Source organism: Aegilops tauschii, chromosome 5 (assembly GCF_002575655.3).
Source record: "Aegilops tauschii subsp. strangulata cultivar AL8/78 chromosome 5, Aet v6.0, whole genome shotgun sequence".
Lineage (NCBI taxonomy): Eukaryota > Viridiplantae > Streptophyta > Magnoliopsida > Poales > Poaceae > Aegilops > Aegilops tauschii.
In genome coordinates, this window is record NC_053039.3 from 246,362,024 (window position 1) to 246,383,201 (window position 21,178).

The 21,178-nt window shown below is 49.3% G+C and overlaps 1 protein-coding gene across 1 annotated transcript; it reads right to left on the minus strand.

Annotated features, from left to right (window-relative positions):
• Positions 1-658: 658 nt before the first annotated feature.
• On the minus strand, positions 659-4,976 carry LOC141022734 (uncharacterized). Its single transcript, XM_073498992.1, has 5 exons — positions 4,827-4,976; positions 4,611-4,682; positions 2,646-3,542; positions 1,383-2,195; positions 659-1,297 (listed from the first exon to the last, which is right to left on the minus strand). The coding sequence occupies exons 1-5, from the start codon at positions 4,974-4,976 to the stop codon at positions 659-661; spliced, it is 2,571 nt and encodes an 856-aa protein (XP_073355093.1).
• Between the last annotated feature and the right edge of the window lie 16,202 nt (positions 4,977-21,178).

The window sequence follows — 21,178 nt, forward strand, 5'->3', positions numbered from 1 at the left end:
CATGAGTCTAGGGTGTCGTTTATGCTTTATGATGAACCATTTACTATTCCACTAGAGAATTTTGCTCACCATTGCAAACTTCCATTTTGGGGTTCGCTTGATGAGCCAGCAAAAGCTGAGTATGAGACCTTCTTGACTAGCCTTTGTTACGGTGAAAATAGAGGAGTGAGACAAGGAAGAATAAAAAGTGTTCAGTTTCCCGCAATCCAGTATTTTGCATTATTTAACGGGAAATGCATAGTAGGCAAGCAAGACTACAGCATACTTTGTTCGCCAGACTTGAGCCTCATTCACACCGCTCTCACTGGTTAAAGGAATTATAACCTTGGAGCGATTGTTGCATGTAGACTTCAGTATAACACCAAAAGTGGCTGGTTCTATGGTGGAATTTATGCCACACGTTTAGCACTAGGACTGGGTATTTCACCTTTGCCCTTTGACCCTATCCTACCACTCGATATTTAGATTTTGATGTCTTTTTTTGACTGTACACAGTAGGGCAAAACCCCACTGCAATTTTTTGTTTATATTAATCTAAAAAAAAGGTAAAGTCCCAGAAAGGAACCAGAATACAAAAGGCTTGAGATAAGCCAAGAAGGAAAAAACAAAAGACATAGGAAAGAAGAAAAAAACAACTAAACAACTAAAAAAACAAGGATTACAGCACAAGATTATCCAGCCAAAAACAGTATGCTCCAGCATAGCTCTTTTTAATTCTGAATCTGAGAAGAGAGAGCTCCTCCCTGAAGATGGCTTTCCACCTTTGAATGCTGGGTTGAATTGCTTGGAAAATCATGTTGTTCCTGGAGATCCAAATAGCCCAAGAGGCAAGGATGACTATCTCCATGAAGAAAGGAACATGAAGTTTCTGCTTGAGATCAAGAAAAGCTTCCATGATTGAAACATTTGCCTGTCTTGAAGGGCAGATCAGATCCCAACACTGTGCAGCAAAAGGGCAAGTCCAGAAAAGGTGATGGAGAGTCTCTTCCTGTGGGCAATTGTTGACAGCACAGTTATAATTGCCCAGCTGAAATGATTTCCTTCTCAGAAGATTTCTAGTATTGAGCCTGTCATGAAGTAGTCTCCAAAAGAACACCTTATGTTTTGGCTGACAAGAACTGCTCCAGATCCAATTGAACTGCTGTGGCACAACTTTGACTCCCATCAGCACTTTGTATGCCTTAGCCACAGAGAATTGCTCAGTTCCCCAGATGTAGCTCCATGTATCTATGCAATCCAAAGTATCAGAGGCCCTTAAAGTAATGCAGATGTCCTCTAGCCTCAAATTCCCGGAAAGCTTGCACAGTCAGAGGCAGATGAAATAGGTCCTCTAAGTATTCAGTTTGGAGAAAGGTATGAACAGTAGCATCCTTGTTTTTCACAAATGAAAATAGGTGGGGGAACATGTCTTGCAAGCAGTGTGAGTGCCAAAGATCAGTCCAAAAATAAGCACTCTTTCCATCACCTATGTTGCATCTGGCCAAGGATTTATAGTTATCAAGCAGCTTAAGGTTTGCCTTCCACCAAAAAGATCCCAGCCAGCTATTACTAGGTAGAGAATCATTGCTGTAATAAGATTCCCAAATCAGATTGACCCAGGGAATATTGTGTCTGTTGTAGAACTTATGCAGGTTCTTGAGAAGCAATGCTTTATTCTGGACAAAAATATCAATCACTCCTAACCCACCTTGAATTTTAGGTCTACACACAGTACTCCATGCCACCATGGCAGGTCTATGGTCCTCCAAATCAGGGCCTCTCCAAAGACAATGTCTCAAGTACTTTATGGCTTGGGTTTTGATGGTAACAGGCACATCAAGGCATCCCATGAGATATATCAATAAAGAGTTGAGGACAGATTTCACAAGCAATAATCTCCCAGCCAAAGTCATAAAGGTGGACAAACCCACAATCTTCTTCTGTAGTCTTGTGACAAGGGGAAAACATTGTTCAACAGTAGGCTTATGGAGGCCTAGGGGTACTCCCAAATACTTGATTGGAAAAGATTCCTTCTTGCAATGAAAAGTATTTATTAAAATCTCCATCTTCTCTTCTGGCACATTTATTGGAACCATACTTGATTTATTGTAGTTCACTTTCAGGCCTGTGGCATCAGCAAAAGTATTGAGAAGGGCTTTGAGGCAATGTAATTGCTTTGCATCTGCTTGCAGAATAACCAAGGTGTCATCAGCATACTGGACAATTGGAAAATCAGGGCATGACTCTACTTGCAAGGGAGAAGTTACCAAACCCAGGTGCATTGCCTTATTGAGAATTGTCTAAAGTAGATCAGCAGCCAGCACAAAGAGAAGAGGGGACAGAGGATCCCCCTGCCTTACACCTCTAAGGCAATAGAATTTTTTTCCAGGAACACCATTTAGTAGGATAGCAGAAGATGCAGAAGTAAACAATAATTTGATCCAAGTAAGCCATCTGTCCCCAAAGCCCTTTGCTTTTAAAATATCCAGCATAGCCTGATGTTGAATGGTGTCAAAAGCCTTTTCAAAATCCAATTTCAGAACAATGATTTCCTCTTTTGACTTATGACATTGGTGCAAATACTCATAAGCCCACCCCAAACAGTCATGAATAGATCTTTCTTTAAGGAATCCATATTGGTTGATGTGTACCAATTGCAGAATCACCTTTTGCAGTCTATTTGCCAGCAACTTAGTAACAATTTTCAGATAGCTGTTCAGTAAAGAGATAGGCCTAAAATCATTTGCAGTCAATGGAGAATTACCCTTTGGAATAAGAGTTATAAAAGAAGTGTTCAAACTCTCAAGGGAGATGTGCCCTGCATGAAAATCATAAATGAATTTGAGCACATCTTCTTTAATAATATCCCAACAAGACTTGAGGAATTCATTGTTAAAACCATCAGGGCTAGGAGACTTGTCATTTGGGAGAGCATGGACAACAGCTTCAATTTCTTCAGCAGTGAAAGGCAATTCCAGATTAGCAAAAATATCTGAATGCTGTCTCTGCCCATATAAAGAACCCAGATCAAAGTGCATTGTGGTTTCTTGGGATGTGCCCATTCTTTTCTTGAAAGCATCCAAGAGAATAGCAGCTTTACCAGCATGATCTGAGATCTCCATTTGGTCCTCATTGTGAAGAATAGCAATATGGTTATGCCTGTAATTGATGGAAGCTTTTGTGTGAATTTTTTTTGTGTTTTCATCTCCAAACTTCACCCCCTTGATTTTCCCTCTCTGCTTCCAATAAATCTGTTGGTTCCTCAGTAAAATAAGCAGTTGTTCTTTAAGAATAGCTCTGCAGCTCCATTCATGAGTATCCAGTTCTCTAAATTCCTCAAAGAAATCCCACATGAAGAGTAGTTCATTTAACTTTGCAATTGTAGATTTCAGACAGGACAGAGATTTAGCCCACAGCTTCAAAGCTCTTCTTAAAATCTTGAACTTAGCATTCAAAGACTTAACAGAATCAAGGTTTCCAACTGGGATGCTCCAAGCAGAGGCAACAACTTGTTTGAAATCAGAATGATGCAGCCAATAGTTCTCAAACCTGAATACTCTTGCCTTTGGGATAGAAGTGCCAATTTTAATTACACAGGGCAAGTGATCAGATATAGGTTTTGCAAGTGGTAGTACAATTGTATTAGGGAAAGAAGTCATCTAGGAGGCAGAAGTGAAAAACCAGTCAAGTTTGACCAACAAAGGATCATGCTGCATGTTACTCCAACTGAACTTTCTACCATGCAAAGGTAATTCAACCAAACCTTGGTTACTAATGGCCTCATTGAACATAAGCATATCATTAACATCTCCCCCAGGTCTGTTCCTGTCTGATGGAGCCCTCATAAGGTTGAAATCACCCATTAATATCCAGTCAACATCATCAGGCATGTGAATATTTAGAAACGAGTGAATAAACTCCATTTTGTCTTGAGGATCACATGGGCCATAGATATTTGAAAGAATCCAAGACTGATTGGAAAGCAAACTGGTGAACTGCATGGAAAGTGAGAACCTGTTTTGTGCAATGATCTCCCCAGAGAATTGTGAGCCATTCCAGGCCACAAGAAGCCCCCCAGAAGCTCCAACAGAGGGGAGGAAGGCAAAGTTATTAATTCTAGAGGGGCAGAATTTTTTTAAGTATGCAGTGTCAAAAGTCTCTCTTTTGGTTTCTTGCAGGCACACAATATTACAATCACTTTCATCAATCTTCTGTCTTAAAGCCAAGCATTTGTCCTCAGAATTCATACCTCTAATGTTCCAATTTAAGATATTCCAGTTTCTGTTGTTGTTATTCATGGAAACAAAAAAAGATTTTGTACCAGAGAGCAAGCACCACCACTTGATCATCATCCAAGAAGGGAAGAAGCTGGCATAATGCCCTGATCCACAACAAAACATAATTCCAGCAGTGCAACCAAAGATGACACATGAAAAGACTAGCAGGAAAGTACAGCCACAGGCATACAAGGTTCAGAGAGCACCAAGACCCAAGTCTTACAGTTGGCGAAAGCAGCAACAAACTAAGAGGTGTGGGACTACAGACACAATCCCACCACACAACACTCCAAGAGGGGTCCCTAAACATTAAGAAGAAGTGGTAGCATGTCCTTCTCCTTTGGCCAAGGGCACCTTGTCCAAAACCTCCTCATCCATTCTCTTGGGCTTCTTGGCCAGCATGTCCTCCAGTTCCCCCTCAGAAACCTTACAGAAAGAGGCAGTGAGATTTTTAACAACTGATTTTTTGATGATGGGAGGGGCAGCATTGCAAGGTAAGCAATTATTATTAGGGCAAGAATTTCTCTTGTAGCCAGCATTGTCTTTCTTAATTCTGTCACTTCTTCTTACCTCTGTTTCCACAAGTAAAGTTTTTCCACTTCTCCTCTTCCTTAAGTTTTCCTGGCCAAAAGGTTGCAGCAAGGCCTGTGACTCCACATCATGCAGATTTGCAGCTACCCCAATATTCTCTTTAGCCTTGTCCTGTACACCTTCCTCCATGGCCTGACAGATTGGTGCATGAGAGGTAGGACATTTGTCAGGTATATGGAACAGAAAAGCTTGGTCCATATTTTCCACAGCAGTGAACAAATCCCACATTCCAGATTTTAACATATTGACAGTCCAGGAAAACTTATCAGGGGACAGGAGCAAGTGGACAATAAAATTAAACCAACTTACAGGAATGTTGGTAGAGAAAGAGCTCCTGTTGTCCAATGCTTGCTCTTTAAAGTGCTGCTTCCATAGTAACAGGCCTTCTTCGGAAACAGATAGTTCAGTGTTAGCAGTGGCAGCCATCTGAATACTTTTCAGACCAAGGAGGGAAGGTGCCATGTTAAAGTGATCATTGATTTGATTAACCCAGTTACGTTGGAGACCTGACTGGAGGTCCTCTAGATTCTCCACAGGCTGTAGACTTCCTCGAGCAGTAATAACATGATTTTGATGTCTTAAAGGAGCATAAGATTCTCAAGGGAAGGGCTGATAACTTCACTTATAATTTGTTGTTTAACCAATGACATGTTGTGGACACATATTTGCCTGCGCCTGCTCTCTTTCATAGTCACAACAAGGGAGATATTTTGTTCTTAAGAGCGAGGCCCGAGCTCACAACACAGCAGTGGTGGCAGCCCGGCAGGCCAAGGCGTCCGCACCGAGAGCCTCTGTGAGCTACCACGCCGAATACTACCCTCTAGTAGGGGTGGGCATTCGGTAGAAACCGAAAATTCAGTTTTTACCATTCGGTTTATTCTGAAATTCAGTTAGCAAAATTAAAAACCGAAATTAGCAAGCAAAAACTGCTAACCGAAAATTAGGTTAACCGATTATTTCGGTTCAGGTTTTGGTTTGTGCCGAACACTGCTCAGCAGCTGACGCTTCTACTCTCAGTACTGCTATAGTCTTATATAACCCAGTGCCTTGTGTCGGTGTACAAAAGTAGGGGCTCCCCTTTTGACCCCTTACTTGTGCACGGGCAGTCAGAGCCGCGCCCGCGGCCACACCTAGCGGGGCAGAGGAGGGAAGCCGGAGCACAAGACAGCCAAGGCAACACCAAGACAAGAGGCGCAAAGGGCAAGAGGGCGAGGTGGACTCCCCCGGCAAGACCCTTGCCGGGACGGCCTCCGCAACCGCGGGAAGAGCCTTGCCGGGGCAACTTGCCTGACGCCAACGGAGCATGCCTCCCTTGAGCCCAAGGGTTCCAACGCCATCAACCACATTGGGATCAAGGCTCGGGAGGCACCTCCGTGATGGCATGCAGATCTTTGTGAAGATCCTAAATACACAAGATCAGATGAGGACCAGAAGACGACAATCCTCGGCGAGGTCCTTGTCGAGGAAATCCACGAGACCCCCGGCAAGCGCCTTGCCAGGGACAACCGCGGGGCCACGACAAGACCCTTGCCGGGCCCTCGGCAAGACCCTTGCCGAGGGCATCAGCGGGGCCACAGCCAGGCCCGCGCCTGCCAAGACTCCACCACCGTCCCCGTGCAGCTGCTAGCCCAACCAGCTGGGCAGGCACCTGCGTGGCGACGAGCGGCCTCTACACCGACCCAGCAAGCACCTGCGTGGTGGCATGCAGACCTTCGTTAAGGCTCCACCACCGCGCCAGCCCAGCAGCCAGCCAACGTGGCACCACGACGCCCCGTCAGCTCGGACGCGTGTCGAAACTAGACGAGGCGGCGACAGCTGGGACGTGCTTCCTTGCCGTCCCTGCTACCTCTTGAGCACTGCGTTGGTTTTCCCTTGAAGAGGAAAGGGTGATGCACATCCATAGATTCATTATTATTCTCAATCAAAGTAGACAAAGGCATATCATTAGGATCAGAAGAAACACTTTTAGTAGCAAATAATTTCATAAGTTCGTCCATCTTTCCACTCAGAACATTAATTTCTTCTATCGCATGCACTTTTTTAGTAGTAGATCTTTCGGTGTGCCATTGAGAGTAATTAACCATAATATTATCTTGGAGTTTGGTAGCTTCTCCTAAAGTGCTTTCCATAAAAGTGCCTCCCGCGGCCGAATCTAAAAGATTTCTAGAAGCAAAATTCAATCCGGCATAAAAGTTTTGTATAATCATCCAAAGATTCAAACCATGTGTAGGGCAATTACGTATCATTAATTTCATCCTCTCCCAAGCTTGTGCAACATGTTCATGATCAAGTTGCTTAAAATTCATAATATCGTTTCTAAGAGAGATGATTTTAGCGGGAGGAAAATACTTAGAGATAAAACCATCTTTGCACTTATTCCATGAATCAATACTATTTTTAGGCAAAGATGAAAACCAAGCTTTAGCGCGATCTCTAAGTGAAAAAGGAAATAGCTTCAGTTTAACAATATCATTGTCCACATCTTTCTTCTTTTGCATATCACACAAATCAACGAAGCTATTTAGATGGGTAGCGGCATCTTCACTAGGAAGGCCGGCGAATTGATCTTTCATGACAAGATTCAACAAAGCAAGATTAATTTCGCAAGATTCAGTATCGGTAAGAGGAGCAATCGGAGTGCTAAGAAAACATTGTTGTTGGTATTGGTAAAGTCACACAATTTACTATTATCTTGAGCCATCGTGACAAGCAAGCAATCCAACACACAAGCAAACAAGAAGCAAGCGAAAAAGAAGGCGAATGGAAAGAGAGGGCATATAAAACAGTAAGGGTGAAGTGGGGGAGAGGAAAACGAGAGGCAAATGGCAAATAATGTAATGCGAGGGATAAGGATTTGTGATGGGTACTTGGTATGTCTTGACTTGTGCGTAGACTCCCCGGCAACGGCGCAGGAAATCCTTCTTGCTACCTCTTGAGCACTGCGTTGGTTTTCCCTTGAAGAGGAAAGGGTGATGCAGTAAAGTAGCGTAAGTATTTCCCTTAGTTTTTGAGAACCAAGGTATAAATCCAGTAGGAAACCACGCTCGAGTCCCACACACCTACACAAACAAATAAGAACCTCGCAACCAACGCGATAAAGGGGTTGTCGATCCCTTCACGGTCACTTACGAGAGTGAGATCTGATAGATATGATAAAGTAATATTTTTGGTATTTTTATAATAAAGAGAAATAAAGATGCAAAGTAAAATAAACGGTAATAGAAATAGCTAAGTGTTGGAAGATTAATATGATGGAAAATAGACCCGGGGGCCATAGGTTTCACCAGTGGCTTCTCTCAAGAGCATAAGTATTACGGTGGGTGAACAAATTACTGTCGAGCAATTGATAGAACTGAGCATAGTTATGAGAATATCTAGGTGTGATCATGTATATAGGCATCACGTCCGCGACAAGTAGACCAAAACGATTCTGCATCTGCTACTATTACTCCACACATCGACCGCTATCCAGCATGCATCTAGAGTATTAAGTTCATAAGAACAGAGTAATGCTTTAAGTAAGATGACATGATGTAGAGGGATAAACTCATGCAATATGATATAAACCCCATCTTTTTATCCTTGATGGCAACAATACAATACGTGCCTTGCTGCCCCTGCTGTCACTGGGAAAGGACACCGCAAGATTGAACCCAAAGCTAAGCACTTCTCCCATTGCAAGAAAGATCAATCTAGTAGGCCAAACCAAACTGATAATTCGAAGAGACTTGCAAAGATAACCAATCATACATAAAAGAATTCAGAGGAGATTCAAATATTGTTCATAGATAAACTTGATCATAAACCCACAATTCATCGGTCTCGACAAACACACCGCAAAACAAGATTACATCGAATAGATCTCCAAGAGAATCGAGGAGAACTTTGTATTGAGATCCAAAGAGAGAGAAGAAGCCATCTAGCTAATAACTATGGACCCGAAGGTCTGAGGTAAACTACTCACACATCATCGGAGAGGCTACGGTGTTGATGTAGAAGCCCTCCGTGACCAATGCCCCCTCCGGCAGGACGCCGGAAAAAGGCCCCAAGATGGGATCTCACAGGTACAGAAGGTTGTGGCGGTGGAATTAGGTTTTCATGGATGCCTTTGATGGTTTGGGGGTACGTTGGTATATATAGGAGGAAGAAGTACGTCGGTGGTGCAACGTGGGCCCCGCGAGGGTGGAGGGCACGCGGGGGGGGGGGGGGGGGGGTAGGCGCGCCCCCTGCCTGTGCTCTCCTTGTTGCTTTCTTTACGTGGACTCCAAGTCCTCTCGATCACGTTTGTCCCGAAAATCACATTCCCGAAGGTTTCATTCCGTTTGGACTTCGTTTGATATTCTTTTTCTGCGAAACACTTAAATAGGCAAAAAAACAGCAATTTGGGCTAGGCCTCCGGTTAATAGGTTAGTCCCAAAAATAATATAAAAGTGTATAATAAAGCCCATTAAACATCCAAAACAGAATATAATATAGCATGGAACAATAAAAAATTATAGATACGTTGGAGACGTATCAGTCCCCGATAAAGCGAGAGTGGCACGTCGACAGCGCATTAAATGCGTTTGTCCGACGGTGCCAGAGGATAGACTCATCCACTGTACACCTTTCAACCTCCTGTGTGCCACTGTGGCAACCCCTTTTGTCTATAAAAGGAGGCCCGAGGCGTCTAGGAGAAGGATTCGGATCTTTTGGGGAAGTCACACCCGGTAGCTAGCTCAGGAACCCAAGAACACTCAAATAGAAACACCAAAGCAGGACAAGGGTATTACACATCTCCGCGGCCCGGACCAGGGTAAACGATCTGTGTGCTTCCTGTCAGACCCGCTCTTTGCACAACCCCGCGCTCGCTAACCGTAGAAGGGATCCCAGCGATTCCATAGGTGTCGATTTCCCCCGATATCTTTGGCGCGCCAGGTAGGGGGCGCAGTTGTGAAAATCCGGTCTGGCAGTTAGTCTGGCAGTTCTTCATCTTCATGGCTCCCAAGAAGAAGACAATCTCCGAGATCGGTTCATCCGGGGCCGGACGGCCCGTACCAGTGTGGGCGAGCAGCGGGGTGGTCGCGGACTGAAGCCGAGGCGCGGCCCGCGAACACCCACATCGCTCTGGCAGCCAGAGCCTGGCGAGCAGCGTCGTTCGTGCACGAGACGACGGGCCGCACGCCGCCAAATCCAAAGACGGAGCCGGGCCCCCCGCAGGCGGCGCGGGGCCCTCCAAGGGCGGCGTCGTGCCACCTACGGGCGGTGCGGCGACCTCCAAGTCGCCTACGCCGGCGCCCACGACGCGCTCTTCCCAGGGTGCGTGCGACGAGCAGCGTCACCACACTGGGGACCCCGGGTGTCGCCGTGGGAAGAGTCCTGTGCATCCCTCGTGGGATGGAGGAGGCCAACATGCCCGCCGAAGTGCTGGCAAAAATGGCGTGCAGCCGCAGGGCCGTGATGGAGCTCCTTCTAACGTGGTTAGAAGTCGGAGCGCGTCACGGTCCACGCAGCTTTCGCCGCCGTCTATGCCGGCAGAAGCTTTGGCGCGCGTGCAGTTGCTCCTCGACTTCCCTCATGCTGCAGAAAAGCTCGACGAGTGGAGAGCCACCATCCGGAGCCTCGTCGGCGTCGCCAACAAAGACGAGCCACGGCTAGCGGGGCCCTCAGGCCGGCGCTCCGTCGAACCACTGCACGCCAGCGGTGGAGGGGCCGGGGGTGCTGCGGCCACGGTGCACTCTCCTCCTCCACGCCAGCCACCGCGGGTGTCGATCCGTCATGATGACGCTTGTGACAACATTTCCATAGCGTCGTCCGACCCACGGACCCACTGCGACCAGCGCCAAGTTCTTCGGGAGCAAGCCCATGAAGACGCTCGAACCACCATCGAGCGCCGGCGCGATACACGCCACCAGTCAGATAGGCGAGTGGGGCCCGCTATGGACCACCCAACACCGAGAGGCTCCGGCGGCCTACCTTACGAGGTGGGTTGCCCAGCCTTTACCCATGAGCTATGGCAGTTCCAGTGGCCGTCCACCGCACGTTCAAGCCCGACGTCGGCGAGAAGTACAATGGCAAGACCCACCCGTCGGAGTTCCTCAGCATCTACACCATCGCGATGCAAGCCGCTGGAGCTCGCGACGACAAGGTGCTTGCCAATTTCTTCCCGTTGGCCCTGAAACCCAATGTCATGTCCTGGTTGATGCACTTGCCGGCGGATTCCATTTCTTCTTGGTCGGATCTGTGTCATGAGTTCGTTGCTGCCTTCACTGGAGGCCACCAAGCTCATGGCCAGGCGAGCGATTTGCACATCGTTCCCCAGAAGGATGGTGAGAACCTGCGCAAGTACATACAGAGGTTCAGCTGAGTGCAATACAACATCCCAGATGTTCATCCCGCCGCCGTGATCAGCGCATTCCATCAGAATGTGCGCAACCGCAAGATGCGCGAAGAGCTGGCGATGAACAAGGTCAAGGATGTGGCCGAGCTTTATGTTCTGGCCGATAGATGCGCCCGAGCTGTAGAGGGAAGGAAGTACCCCGGCGAGGACGCCGGCGCGGAAACCGACTCTACGGACAAAGACACCGCCGCCCCGACGAAGAAGGGCCGGCGCCGCAACAGGAAATGCAAGGGCAAGGCTGTGCTTGCCGTCGAGGGATCCGACGACACCGGCGCTGCCAAGAAGGCCAAGGCAGATGACCCCGGCAAGGAGATTGCCGGGTGCGCCGCTTGCCGGGCCTTGGCGGCTGCCGACAAGCCAGGAGGCTCCGACAAGCAATATTGCAAGATCCACCGCACCAAGGGCCACGACCTCCAGAACTGCCGACAAGTCGAGCTTCTTGCTGAAAGGCAAAAGGCCGAGTATGAGAGGTGGGACAAGGAGAAGGGTCAAGATGGTGCCGAAGGATCCGGCAAGAAGCGTGGCGGTCAAGGAGGCCGCCGCGGCAAGGATAACCAGCAAGAGAGGCCCGCTCGGGGCTGCGACAAGAAGCAAGAAGACGATGATTATGATGAGGACGACGAGTCCGGCAAGCATGAGTTCCAGAAAGCTACAGAGGCCATGTGCGTCGATGGTGGCGCCTCGCTGCACACATCTCACCGCCAGCTCAAGCAGTGGGCGCGTGAGATCACGGCAGCAGAGCCGTCATTCGACGCTCAGAAGCCACTGAAGTGGTCCAGCACGCCTATCATCTTTGACACCGAGGACCACCCTGATCGCACGACTGCGGTCGGGTGTTTGCCGTTGTTGGTTTCACCAACGATATGCAACCTCAAGGTGACAAAGATGTTAGTTGACGGCGGGGCCGGTCTGAATTTAATCTCGCCCGTTGTGATCAAAAGGCTGCAAATTCCAGATGGAGACCTCGAGGAGGCAGGCACGTTTCAAGGGGTCAATCTGGGAAGGAGTCCGCCGAAGGGTAAGGTCACGCTGCCCGTGACGTTTGGAGGCGAGTTGAACTACAGGACGGAGAGGATTGTCTTCGATGTAGCCGAGATCCCCTTGCCCTACAATGGGATCCTCGGCCGCCCGGCACTAGCCAAGTTCATGGCGGTGTCGCATTACGCCTACAACACGCTGAAGATGCCTGGGCCGTTGACCATCATCACCGTCCCCTCCGACAAGAAAGACGCGCTGATCTGCGCCGACCAACTCTACCGGGAAGCGGTGGCGACAGCTGCTACCAAGGCACTTGCTCCTGCCGCTGAAGACCCGGGAGGGAAGAAGACCAGCAAGACCTCTCGCACCCACTCCGGCAAGCACGCCTCTTCAGAGTGTTGTGCTCCCGTTGAGGACATGCCAGAGAGCTCCACCGGCAAGAGCAAGAAATCCAGAGCTGCACCACCAAAGACCAAGAAGGTGTCCGTCAAGGAGGATGGCACAGGAGGGGCTTTCACCATAAGCTCCACCCTCGACAGCAAATAGGAAAGCGCGCTCGTCACTTTCCTGCGGGCGAATGTCGATGTGTTTGCATGGCTGATACGTCTCCAACGTATCTATAGTTTTCGATTGTTCCATGCTATATTATATTCTGTTTTGGACAGTATTGGGCTTTATTATACACTTTTATATTATTTTTGGGACTAACCTATTAACCGGAGGCCCAGCCCAGAATTGCTCTTTTTTGCCTATTTCAGAGTTTCGCAGAAAAAGAATATCAAACGGAGTCCAAACGGAATGAAACCTTCGGGAACGTGATTTTTGGAATGAACGTGATCCAGAGGACTTGGGCCCTACGTCAAGACATCAACCAGGAGGACACGAGGTAGGGGGGCGCGCCTATGCCCCCTGGGCGTGCCCTCCACCCTCGTGGGCCCCCTGTTGCTCCACCGACATACTTCTTCCTCCTATATATACCTACGTACCCCCAAACTACCAAACACGGAGCCAAAAACCTAATTCCACCGCCGCAACCTTCTGTACCCGTGAGATCCCATCTTGGGGCCTGTTCCGGAGCTCCGCCGGAGGGGGCATCGATAACAGAGGGCTTCTACATCAACACCATTAGCCTCTCCGATGATGTGTGAGTAGTTTACCTCAGACCTTCGGGTCCATAGTTATTAGCTAGATGGCTTCTTCTCTCTTTTTGGATCTCAATACAAAGTTCTCCCCCTCTCTTGTGGAGATCTATTCGATGTAATCTTCTTTTGCGATGTGTTTGTTGAGATCGATGAATTGTGGGTTTATGATCAAGTTTATCTATAAACAATATTTGAATCTTCTCTAAATTCTTTTATGTATGATTGGTTATCTTTGCAAGTCTCTTCGAAGTATCAGTTTGGTTTGGCCTACTAGATTGATCTTTCTTGCAATGGGATAAGTGCTTAGCTTTGGGTTCAATCTTGTGGTGTCCTTTTCCAGTGACAGTAGGGGCAGCAAGGCACGTATTGTATTGTTGCCATCGAGGATAACAAGATGAGGTTTATATCATATTGCATGAGTTTATCCCTCTACATCATGTCATCTTTCTTAAAGCGTTACTATGTTCTTATGAACTTAATACTCTAGATGCATGCTGGATAGCGGTCGATGTGTGGAGTAATAGTAGTAGATGCAGGCAGGAGTCGGTCTACTTGTCTCGGACGTGATGCCTATATACATGATCATACCTAGATATTCTCATAACTATGCTCAATTCTGTCAATTGCTCAACAGTAATTTGTTCACCCACCGTAATACTTATGCTCTTGAGAGAAGCCACTAGGGAAACCTATGGCCCCGGGTCTATTTTCCATCTTATTAATCTCCCGACAACAAGTTATTTCTAGCGTCGTTTTTATTTTACTTTCTTTACTTTGTATCTTTATCATAAAAATACCAAAAATATTATCTTATCATATCTATCAGATCTCACTCTCGTAAGTGGCTGTGTAGGGATTGACAACCCCTTATCGCGTTGGTTGCGAGGATTTATTTGTTTGTGTAGGTGCGAGGGACTCGTGCGTGGCCTCCTACTGGATTGATACCTTGGTTCTCAAAAACTGAGGGAAATACTTACGCTACTTTGCTGCATCACCCTTTCCTCTTCAAGGGAAAACCAACGCAGTGCTCAAGAGGTAGCAATGGCAAGCATCCGACATCCCCCGCGTTCCCAGGGAAGTGATTGAGGACCATCTTGCTGTTTGTCCCCATGCGCGACCCGTCAAGCAGAAGGTCAGGAAGCAAGCTTTGGAACGGCAGGAGTTCATCACAGAGGAGATCAGGAAGTTGGAAGTGGCAGGTTTGGTGAGAGGAGTGCTCCATCCGACGTGGTTGGCCAATCCGGTGGTGGTGCGCAAGGCAAATGGGAAGTGGAGGCTGTGTATTGACTACACAGATATCAATAAGGCGTGTCCTAAGGACCCCTTCCCGTTGCCGCGCATTGACCAGATTGTTGACTCCATTATTATTCCCTGACGCCTACTCAGGATATCACCAGATCTTCATGACAAGAGAAGACAGCATTCATCACCCCATGTGGTACGTATTGCTTTTTGCGGATGCCTTTCGGGTTGAAGAGTGCTGGCTCAACGTTTGAAAGGGTGGTCCAAATTGGTTTTGAGCCCCAGCTACATAGAAATATGGAAGCTTATATGGATGACATAGTGGTCAAAACCAAGGACAGGGCAACTCTTGTACAAGATTTAGAAGAGACGTTTGCAAACCTGCGCAAGATCAACCTCAAGTTGAACCCTGAGAAGTCTGTCTTCGGCGTTCCGTCCGGCAAACTTCTCGGGTTCTTCGTGTCACAGCGTGGAATCGAGGCAAACCCAGACAAGATCAAGGCTATTGAGCAGATTGAGGCCCCCAAGCGGATCAAGGATGTGCGTCGGCTCACTGGCTGCGTTGCCGCCATGAGCAGATTCATCTCCAAGTCTGCTGAGCGTGCCCTTCCCTTTTTCAAAATCTTGAAAAAGGCGGGCCCAATGGAATGGACCCTAGAGGCTGAAGCAGCGCTGCAGGATTTGAAGAGGTACCTCTCCTCTACGCCAATACTAGTTGCGCCTAAGCCACAAGAGCCATTGCTGCTGTATCTAGCGGCAACGAATCAAGTGGTCAGCGCCGCGCTAGTGGCACAGAGGGAGGTCGATGAAGAGGCCATGGCAACGACCGGGATGGCGGATGGCGAGCCAGAGCTCCCTCCGGCAGGGCCTGGCGCCGGCAAGGCAAGGCCCCCGGCAGAGTCTGACGCCATCGGGATAGGGCCTGTGCGACCAAATGAAGTGGTGCAGAAGAAGAAGATGATGCAGCACCCAGTTTACTTTGTCAGCTCCCTCTTGAAGGGGGCTAGGTCAAGGTACCCCGGTGTGCAAAAATTGCTCTTCGGCCTCCTTATGGCCTTGAGGAAGCTGCGTCATTACTTCCAAGCACATGAAATCACCGTCATCACCCGCCTCCCGTTGCAACGGATACTGCATAACCCAGACGCAACCGGGAGGATTGTGGAGTGGGCCTTGGAGCTGTCGAGCTTTGGTTTGAAGTTTGAAAGCACTTCGACAATCCAGAGTAGAGTCTTGGCAGAGTTCATTGCGGAATGGACCCCAACGCCCAACGAAGAAATTCAGGAAACCACTCTCCCCGGCAAGGAAGCAAGTCGCAACTGGATTATGTACTTTGACGGGGCTTTCTCGCTGCAAGGCGCCGGTGCTGGTGTGCTGCTCGTTGCACCCACCGGAGAGCACCTCAAGTATGTAATCCAGATGCACTTTCCCAGGGAGATGTCCACAAACAACACCGCTGAATACGAGGGTTTACTTGCCGGTCTCAGGATCGCAGCAGACCTCAGGATTAAGAAGCTCATCGCCAGGGGTGATTCGCAGCTTGTTGTCAGGCAAGTCAACAAAGATTATCAGAGCCCGTTGATGGAGGCCTATGTAGATGAGGTGAGGAAGCTGGAAGAGTGCTTTGACGGTATACAAGTGGAGCACGTTCCCCGAGTGGAGAACGACATCGCCGATTACCTGTCGAAGTGCGCTGCGTTCAAGCTACCTGTGGAACCTGGTAATTTTGTGCTTCGGTTAACTCAACCATCCGTTGAACCATCAACAGAGAAGTACAAGCGGAGGAAATCAGGCCCCGGCAAGTACTTTCCCGCCGAGCCCCCTGGGGCCGCTGGCAAGGATGTTGCCGTGGATACTAAGCCTGCCGAGGGGCCACTGACTCCGGCAGGGCGTCAAGCCCTGGCCGTAGAGACGGCCGCTCCCATGGCAGAAGAAATGCCTTTAGTCCTTGCCGTCGAGCCCCAGGCTCCGGCATGGGCACATCATACCGTCCGATTCCTCCAAACAGGGGAGCTTCCTGAGGAGCAGGAAGAAGCAGAGAAAGTAGCCCGTCGGTCTTCTATGTATCACTTCATCGATGACGCCCTGTACAGGAAAAGACCGAACGGTGTGAAATTGAAGTGCATTCCCCGGGAGGAAGGACCAGAGCTGTTGGCGGAGATACACGGAGGCATATGTGGCTCCCACATAGGGTCGAGGGCCCTTGTCGGCAAGGCATTCCGGCAAGGTTTCTTCTGGCCCACTGCCCTCCAGGATGCAACGGCACTAGTAACCAAGTGTGAAGCGTGTCAGTTCCATTCGAAGAAGCTCCATCAACCAGCTCAAGCCCTTCAAGCAATTCCTCTCTCCTAGCCATTTTCGGTCTGGGGGCTCGACATACTGGGCCCTTTCCCCCGCGCTGTCGGGGGCTTTGAGTACTTGTACGTTGCAATCGACAAGTTCACAAAGTGGCCGGAGGTGGAAGCAGTGAGGAAGGTGACAGCACAGTCTGCCGTCAAGTTCTTCAAGGGGCTAGTTTGCCGTTTTGGTGTGCCAAACAGGGTCATCACCGACAACAGCACGCAGTTCACAAGCCACACCTTCATGCAGTACATCCAAGACCTCGGCAACAAGGTCTGTTTCACCTCCGTGGCACACCCACGGAGCAACGGCCAGGAGGAGAGGGCAAATGCTGAAGTACTGCGAGGCCTGAGGACCAAGACTTTTGACAGGCTGCACCAGAGCGGAAGGCGCTGGATTGATGAGTTGCTGGCGGTTCTTTGGTCAATCAGAACGACGCCAAATCGAGCCATCGGCCAGACACCCTTTGCCCTGGTATACGGGGCGGAAGTAGTTCTCCCCACAGAACTCACATATGGGTCACCTCGAGTGCTCGCTTATGACGAGCTTGAGCAAGAGCAATTGCGGCAAGATGACGCAACGCTCCTCGAGGAAGATCGTCTCCGGGCGGCTGTGAGAGCAGCGTGCTACCAGCAAGCCTTGCGCCGCTACCATAGCCGCAAGGTTCATGCCCGAAGTTTTGAGGAAGGCGACCTTGTTCTTCGGCGCGTTCAATCGGCCAAGAATTCCAACAAGTTGACGCCAAAGTGGGAAGGCCCTTATCGGGTAATACGAGTCACCAGGCCCGACGCAGTGCGCCTGGAGACCGAAGATGCTATTCCAGTGAGCAACTCCTGGAACATTGAACATCTTCGCAAGTTTTACGCATAAGGCGCAGTTGCCGGGCCCCCCGGCAAACCACCTTTTGTACAAGCCTTGCCGGCAAGGCATGTAACCCTCTGTACAAAGCCAGGCGCAGACTCTGAGCATAAATAAATGAAGCGCTGGCGCCCTAAGTTTTAGCATGCATGCTAGGTTAAGTCTCTCCCTCGGTTAGGGTTGATAGTGCTTAGCAGCGACTAACCCCTAGCATAGAGGTCGAGTGTGCATTTCTCTATTCCTTTCCGTCCTCTTTGGTTCGCAGGGTACATGGACGTTTCTGCTGAGCTGTTTGGAAGAAAGAGAACGAGCCGGCGCTCCGGCCTCGGCAAGCCAAGGTTGCCGGGGGCTGCAGATACAAGAATCCAACCACGGCAAGCCAAGGCTGCCGGGGGCTGCAGATTCAGATAAGTCTTTTATCCTCTATTGTGCATTTCCGTATGAAGTTGGGACATGTGAAACCTCGTTTTGCTCCTAGATCACCGTGCTCCCCCTTTTTCCTGTACCCAAGTCCCTGGGTCGGAACCGGGTCGTAGTCACGGTGGCAAGGAAATAAACGAAGGGCCTAACTCTACTTCGCCCCTGCCTCCACCAAGAGCGTGAGAATGGTCGACTGAAGTAAGGGGACGGCAAGGCCTATTGCCGGGCGACAGTGTTTATCTTAAAAATAACAAGGATTCATTCCTTGGCATGGGCCTCGCTCATGCACAAAGAACCCGGCAAGCACCCTTTTTCATTAAAAACATCCCATACAGGTACGGTTCATACGGAATAAAAAACATGAGCAAGGGGATTACAAGTCTTAAAATTAACAAGTGCCCGTAGGCTTACAAACTAAAAAGAGATAAGATGCCCGTAATCCCTTTCTTGTCCCTCTCTTCAGAAGGTGGAACAAGATAGCGGGAGGGGAAAAAGAGCGCCTAGGCGAGGTACGAGGAGCAGAAGGAACCAAGAGAACATCCCGGTGCCGGGAGGGGAGCTGGAAGATGAGGCAGCGGGCCGACAATACACGACGAAGGCGTCGGTGCCCGCGTACTCCGACTTGACGGCCGCCACCCGCCTTCTTCGCCTTCTCTGACCCTCCACGTCACGCGTTCAACGCGGGTCATGGGGAAGCGCAGCGGACGAAAAAGTTACTATGGTAAAAATCCGCCCCACCTGCCCGCGCACCGTTCTGGGCCTAGCCCAACAACGCGTCGTGCTTATGTGTGGCCCAGGCCCAGGGGCTCCTGTCGGTGTACAAAAGTAGGGGCTCCCCTTTTGACCCCTTTACTTGTGCACGGGCAGTCAGAGCTGCGCCCGCGGCCACACTTAGCAGGGCAGAGGAGGGAAGCCGGAGCACAAGACAGCCAAGGCAACACCAAGACCAGAGACGCAAAGGGCAAGAGGGCGAGGTGGACTCCCCCGGCAAGACCCTTGCCGGGACGGCCTCCGCAGCCCCGGCAAGAGCCTTGCCGGGGCAACTTGCCTGACGCCAACGGAGCATGCCTCCCATGAGCCCAAGGGTTCCAACGCCATCAACCACATTGGGACCAAGGCTCGGGAGGCACCTCCCTGGTGGCATGCAGATCTTTGTGAAGATCATAAATACACAAGATCAGATGAGGACCAGAAGATGACGATCCTCGGTGAGGTCCTTGCCGAGGAAATCCACGAGACCCCCGGCAAGCGCCTTGCCGGGGACAACCGCGGCGCCATGGCACGACCCTTGTCGGGCCCCCGGCAAGACCCTTGCCGAGGGCATCAGCGGGGCCACAGCCAGGCCCGCGCCTGCCAAGACTCCACCGCCGTCCCGTGGAGCTGCTAGCCCAACCAGCTGGGCAGGCACCTGCGTGGCGACGAGCGGCCTCTACACCGACCCAGCAAGCACCTGCGTGGTGGCATGCTGACCTTTGTGAAGGCTCCACCACCGTGCCAGCCCAGCAGCCAGCCAACGTGGCGCCACGACACCCCGTCAGCTCGGACGCGTGTCGAAACCAGACGAGGCGGCGACAGCTGGGACATGCTTCCTTGCTGTCCCCGATAAAGCGAGAGGGGCACGTCGGTAGCGCATTAAATGCGTTTGTCCGACGGTGCCAGAGGATAGACTCATACACTGTACACCTTTCAACCTCCTGTGTGCCACTGTGGCAACCCCTTTTGTCTATAAAAGGAGGCCCGAGGCGTCTAGGAGAAGGATTTGGATCTTTTGGGGAAGTCACACCCTGTAGCTAGCTTAGGAACCCAAGAACACTCAAATAGATACACCAAAGCAGGACTAGGGTATTACGCATCTCCGCGGCCCGAACCTGGGTAAACAATCTGTGTGCTTCCTGTCAGACCCGCTCTTTGCACAACCCCGCGCCCGCCAACCGTAGAAGGGATCCCAGCGATTCCATAGGTGTTGATTTCTCCCGACACCTTGTCGCATTGAGCTTTTCAAGCGATGTGGGACTAAACTCATATGCCGCTAGACACAGCGCACTCCACCCGGTCAACACACGCACTAATTGTTGTGTGGGCCTTGTAGTTAGTGGGGGGGTGCAGGCCTATACACTGAGGGTCCTAGTAGCTACCAGGCTTAGCATGCATGCATGCACTTGGCCAGAAGGTGGGACAGAGTCGTGTGCCTGGACGTGCACGCGCACTCGATGTGTGCCTCCAAAACAATTAAGATATTTGATCATTCGTACGCTGTGTGGCCTCGTTCGGTTTCTGTTTTGGTTATCAGTGTAATACCGAACCGACCGATTTAAATTCGGTTATTGAACATAAAAACCGAATTTAATTGTGGTAGTATAAAAAACCGAAAATTCGGTTTATTCAGTTTCGGTATCGGTGCGGTATTCGGTTGGTCGGTTTTCATAACCACCCCTGCCCTCCACGCTAATGATTGATTACCAACTTAGGCCAAAAGCCTAAGCTTGGGGGAGTACGTGTTCTCACCAACTTTACATTCATGTTCACTCATTCCATTTGTTGGTGCTCACACTTTTTCATTGTATCATCCATGCTTAGATTTATTTCTTGCTTTCTTCTTGTGTGTTTAAAAAACTTTAGAAAAACAAAAAAAATAGTTGTACTAATTTACTCTCTATGCATGCTTAGTAGTAGCACTAAAAAGAAAATCCAAAAAGATTTCCTTGTTCTTCTTTTGCTTGTTGGGAGCTTTCCCGTGTAAATAGTTTTTCTCGTTTTTGCCTTTTATTTTGCTTGTTGAAGAAAACCAAAAACTCCAAAAATATTTCAGTGTGTTTCTCTGAATTTCTTTTCTTTTTATTCGAGTTGTACCGAGAAGAAGACCACGATGAAAATGTTGAGTGGCTCTCATATGAATAATTGTTGAACTAATAAAGAGCTCATTTTACCTTGTCTTCTCCTGTTGAATAAACTGTTTGCAGATTCCAGCTTAGTCC

Excerpts from the sequence above, each read along its gene's own strand:
- LOC141022734 (XM_073498992.1), bottom strand. The coding sequence starts at position 4,976 with ATGGAGGAAGGTGTACAGGACAAGGCTAAAGAGAATATTGGGGTAGCT. Across the intron at positions 4,683-4,826 it reads CTTTACTTGTGGAAACAGAG|GTTTCTGAGGGGGAACTGGA; the intron begins GTAAGAAGAAGT and ends TCTTTCTGTAAG. Across the intron at positions 3,543-4,610 it reads ATGAGGAGGTTTTGGACAAG|GCAAGAGTATTCAGGTTTGA; the intron begins GTGCCCTTGGCC and ends TCTATCCCAAAG.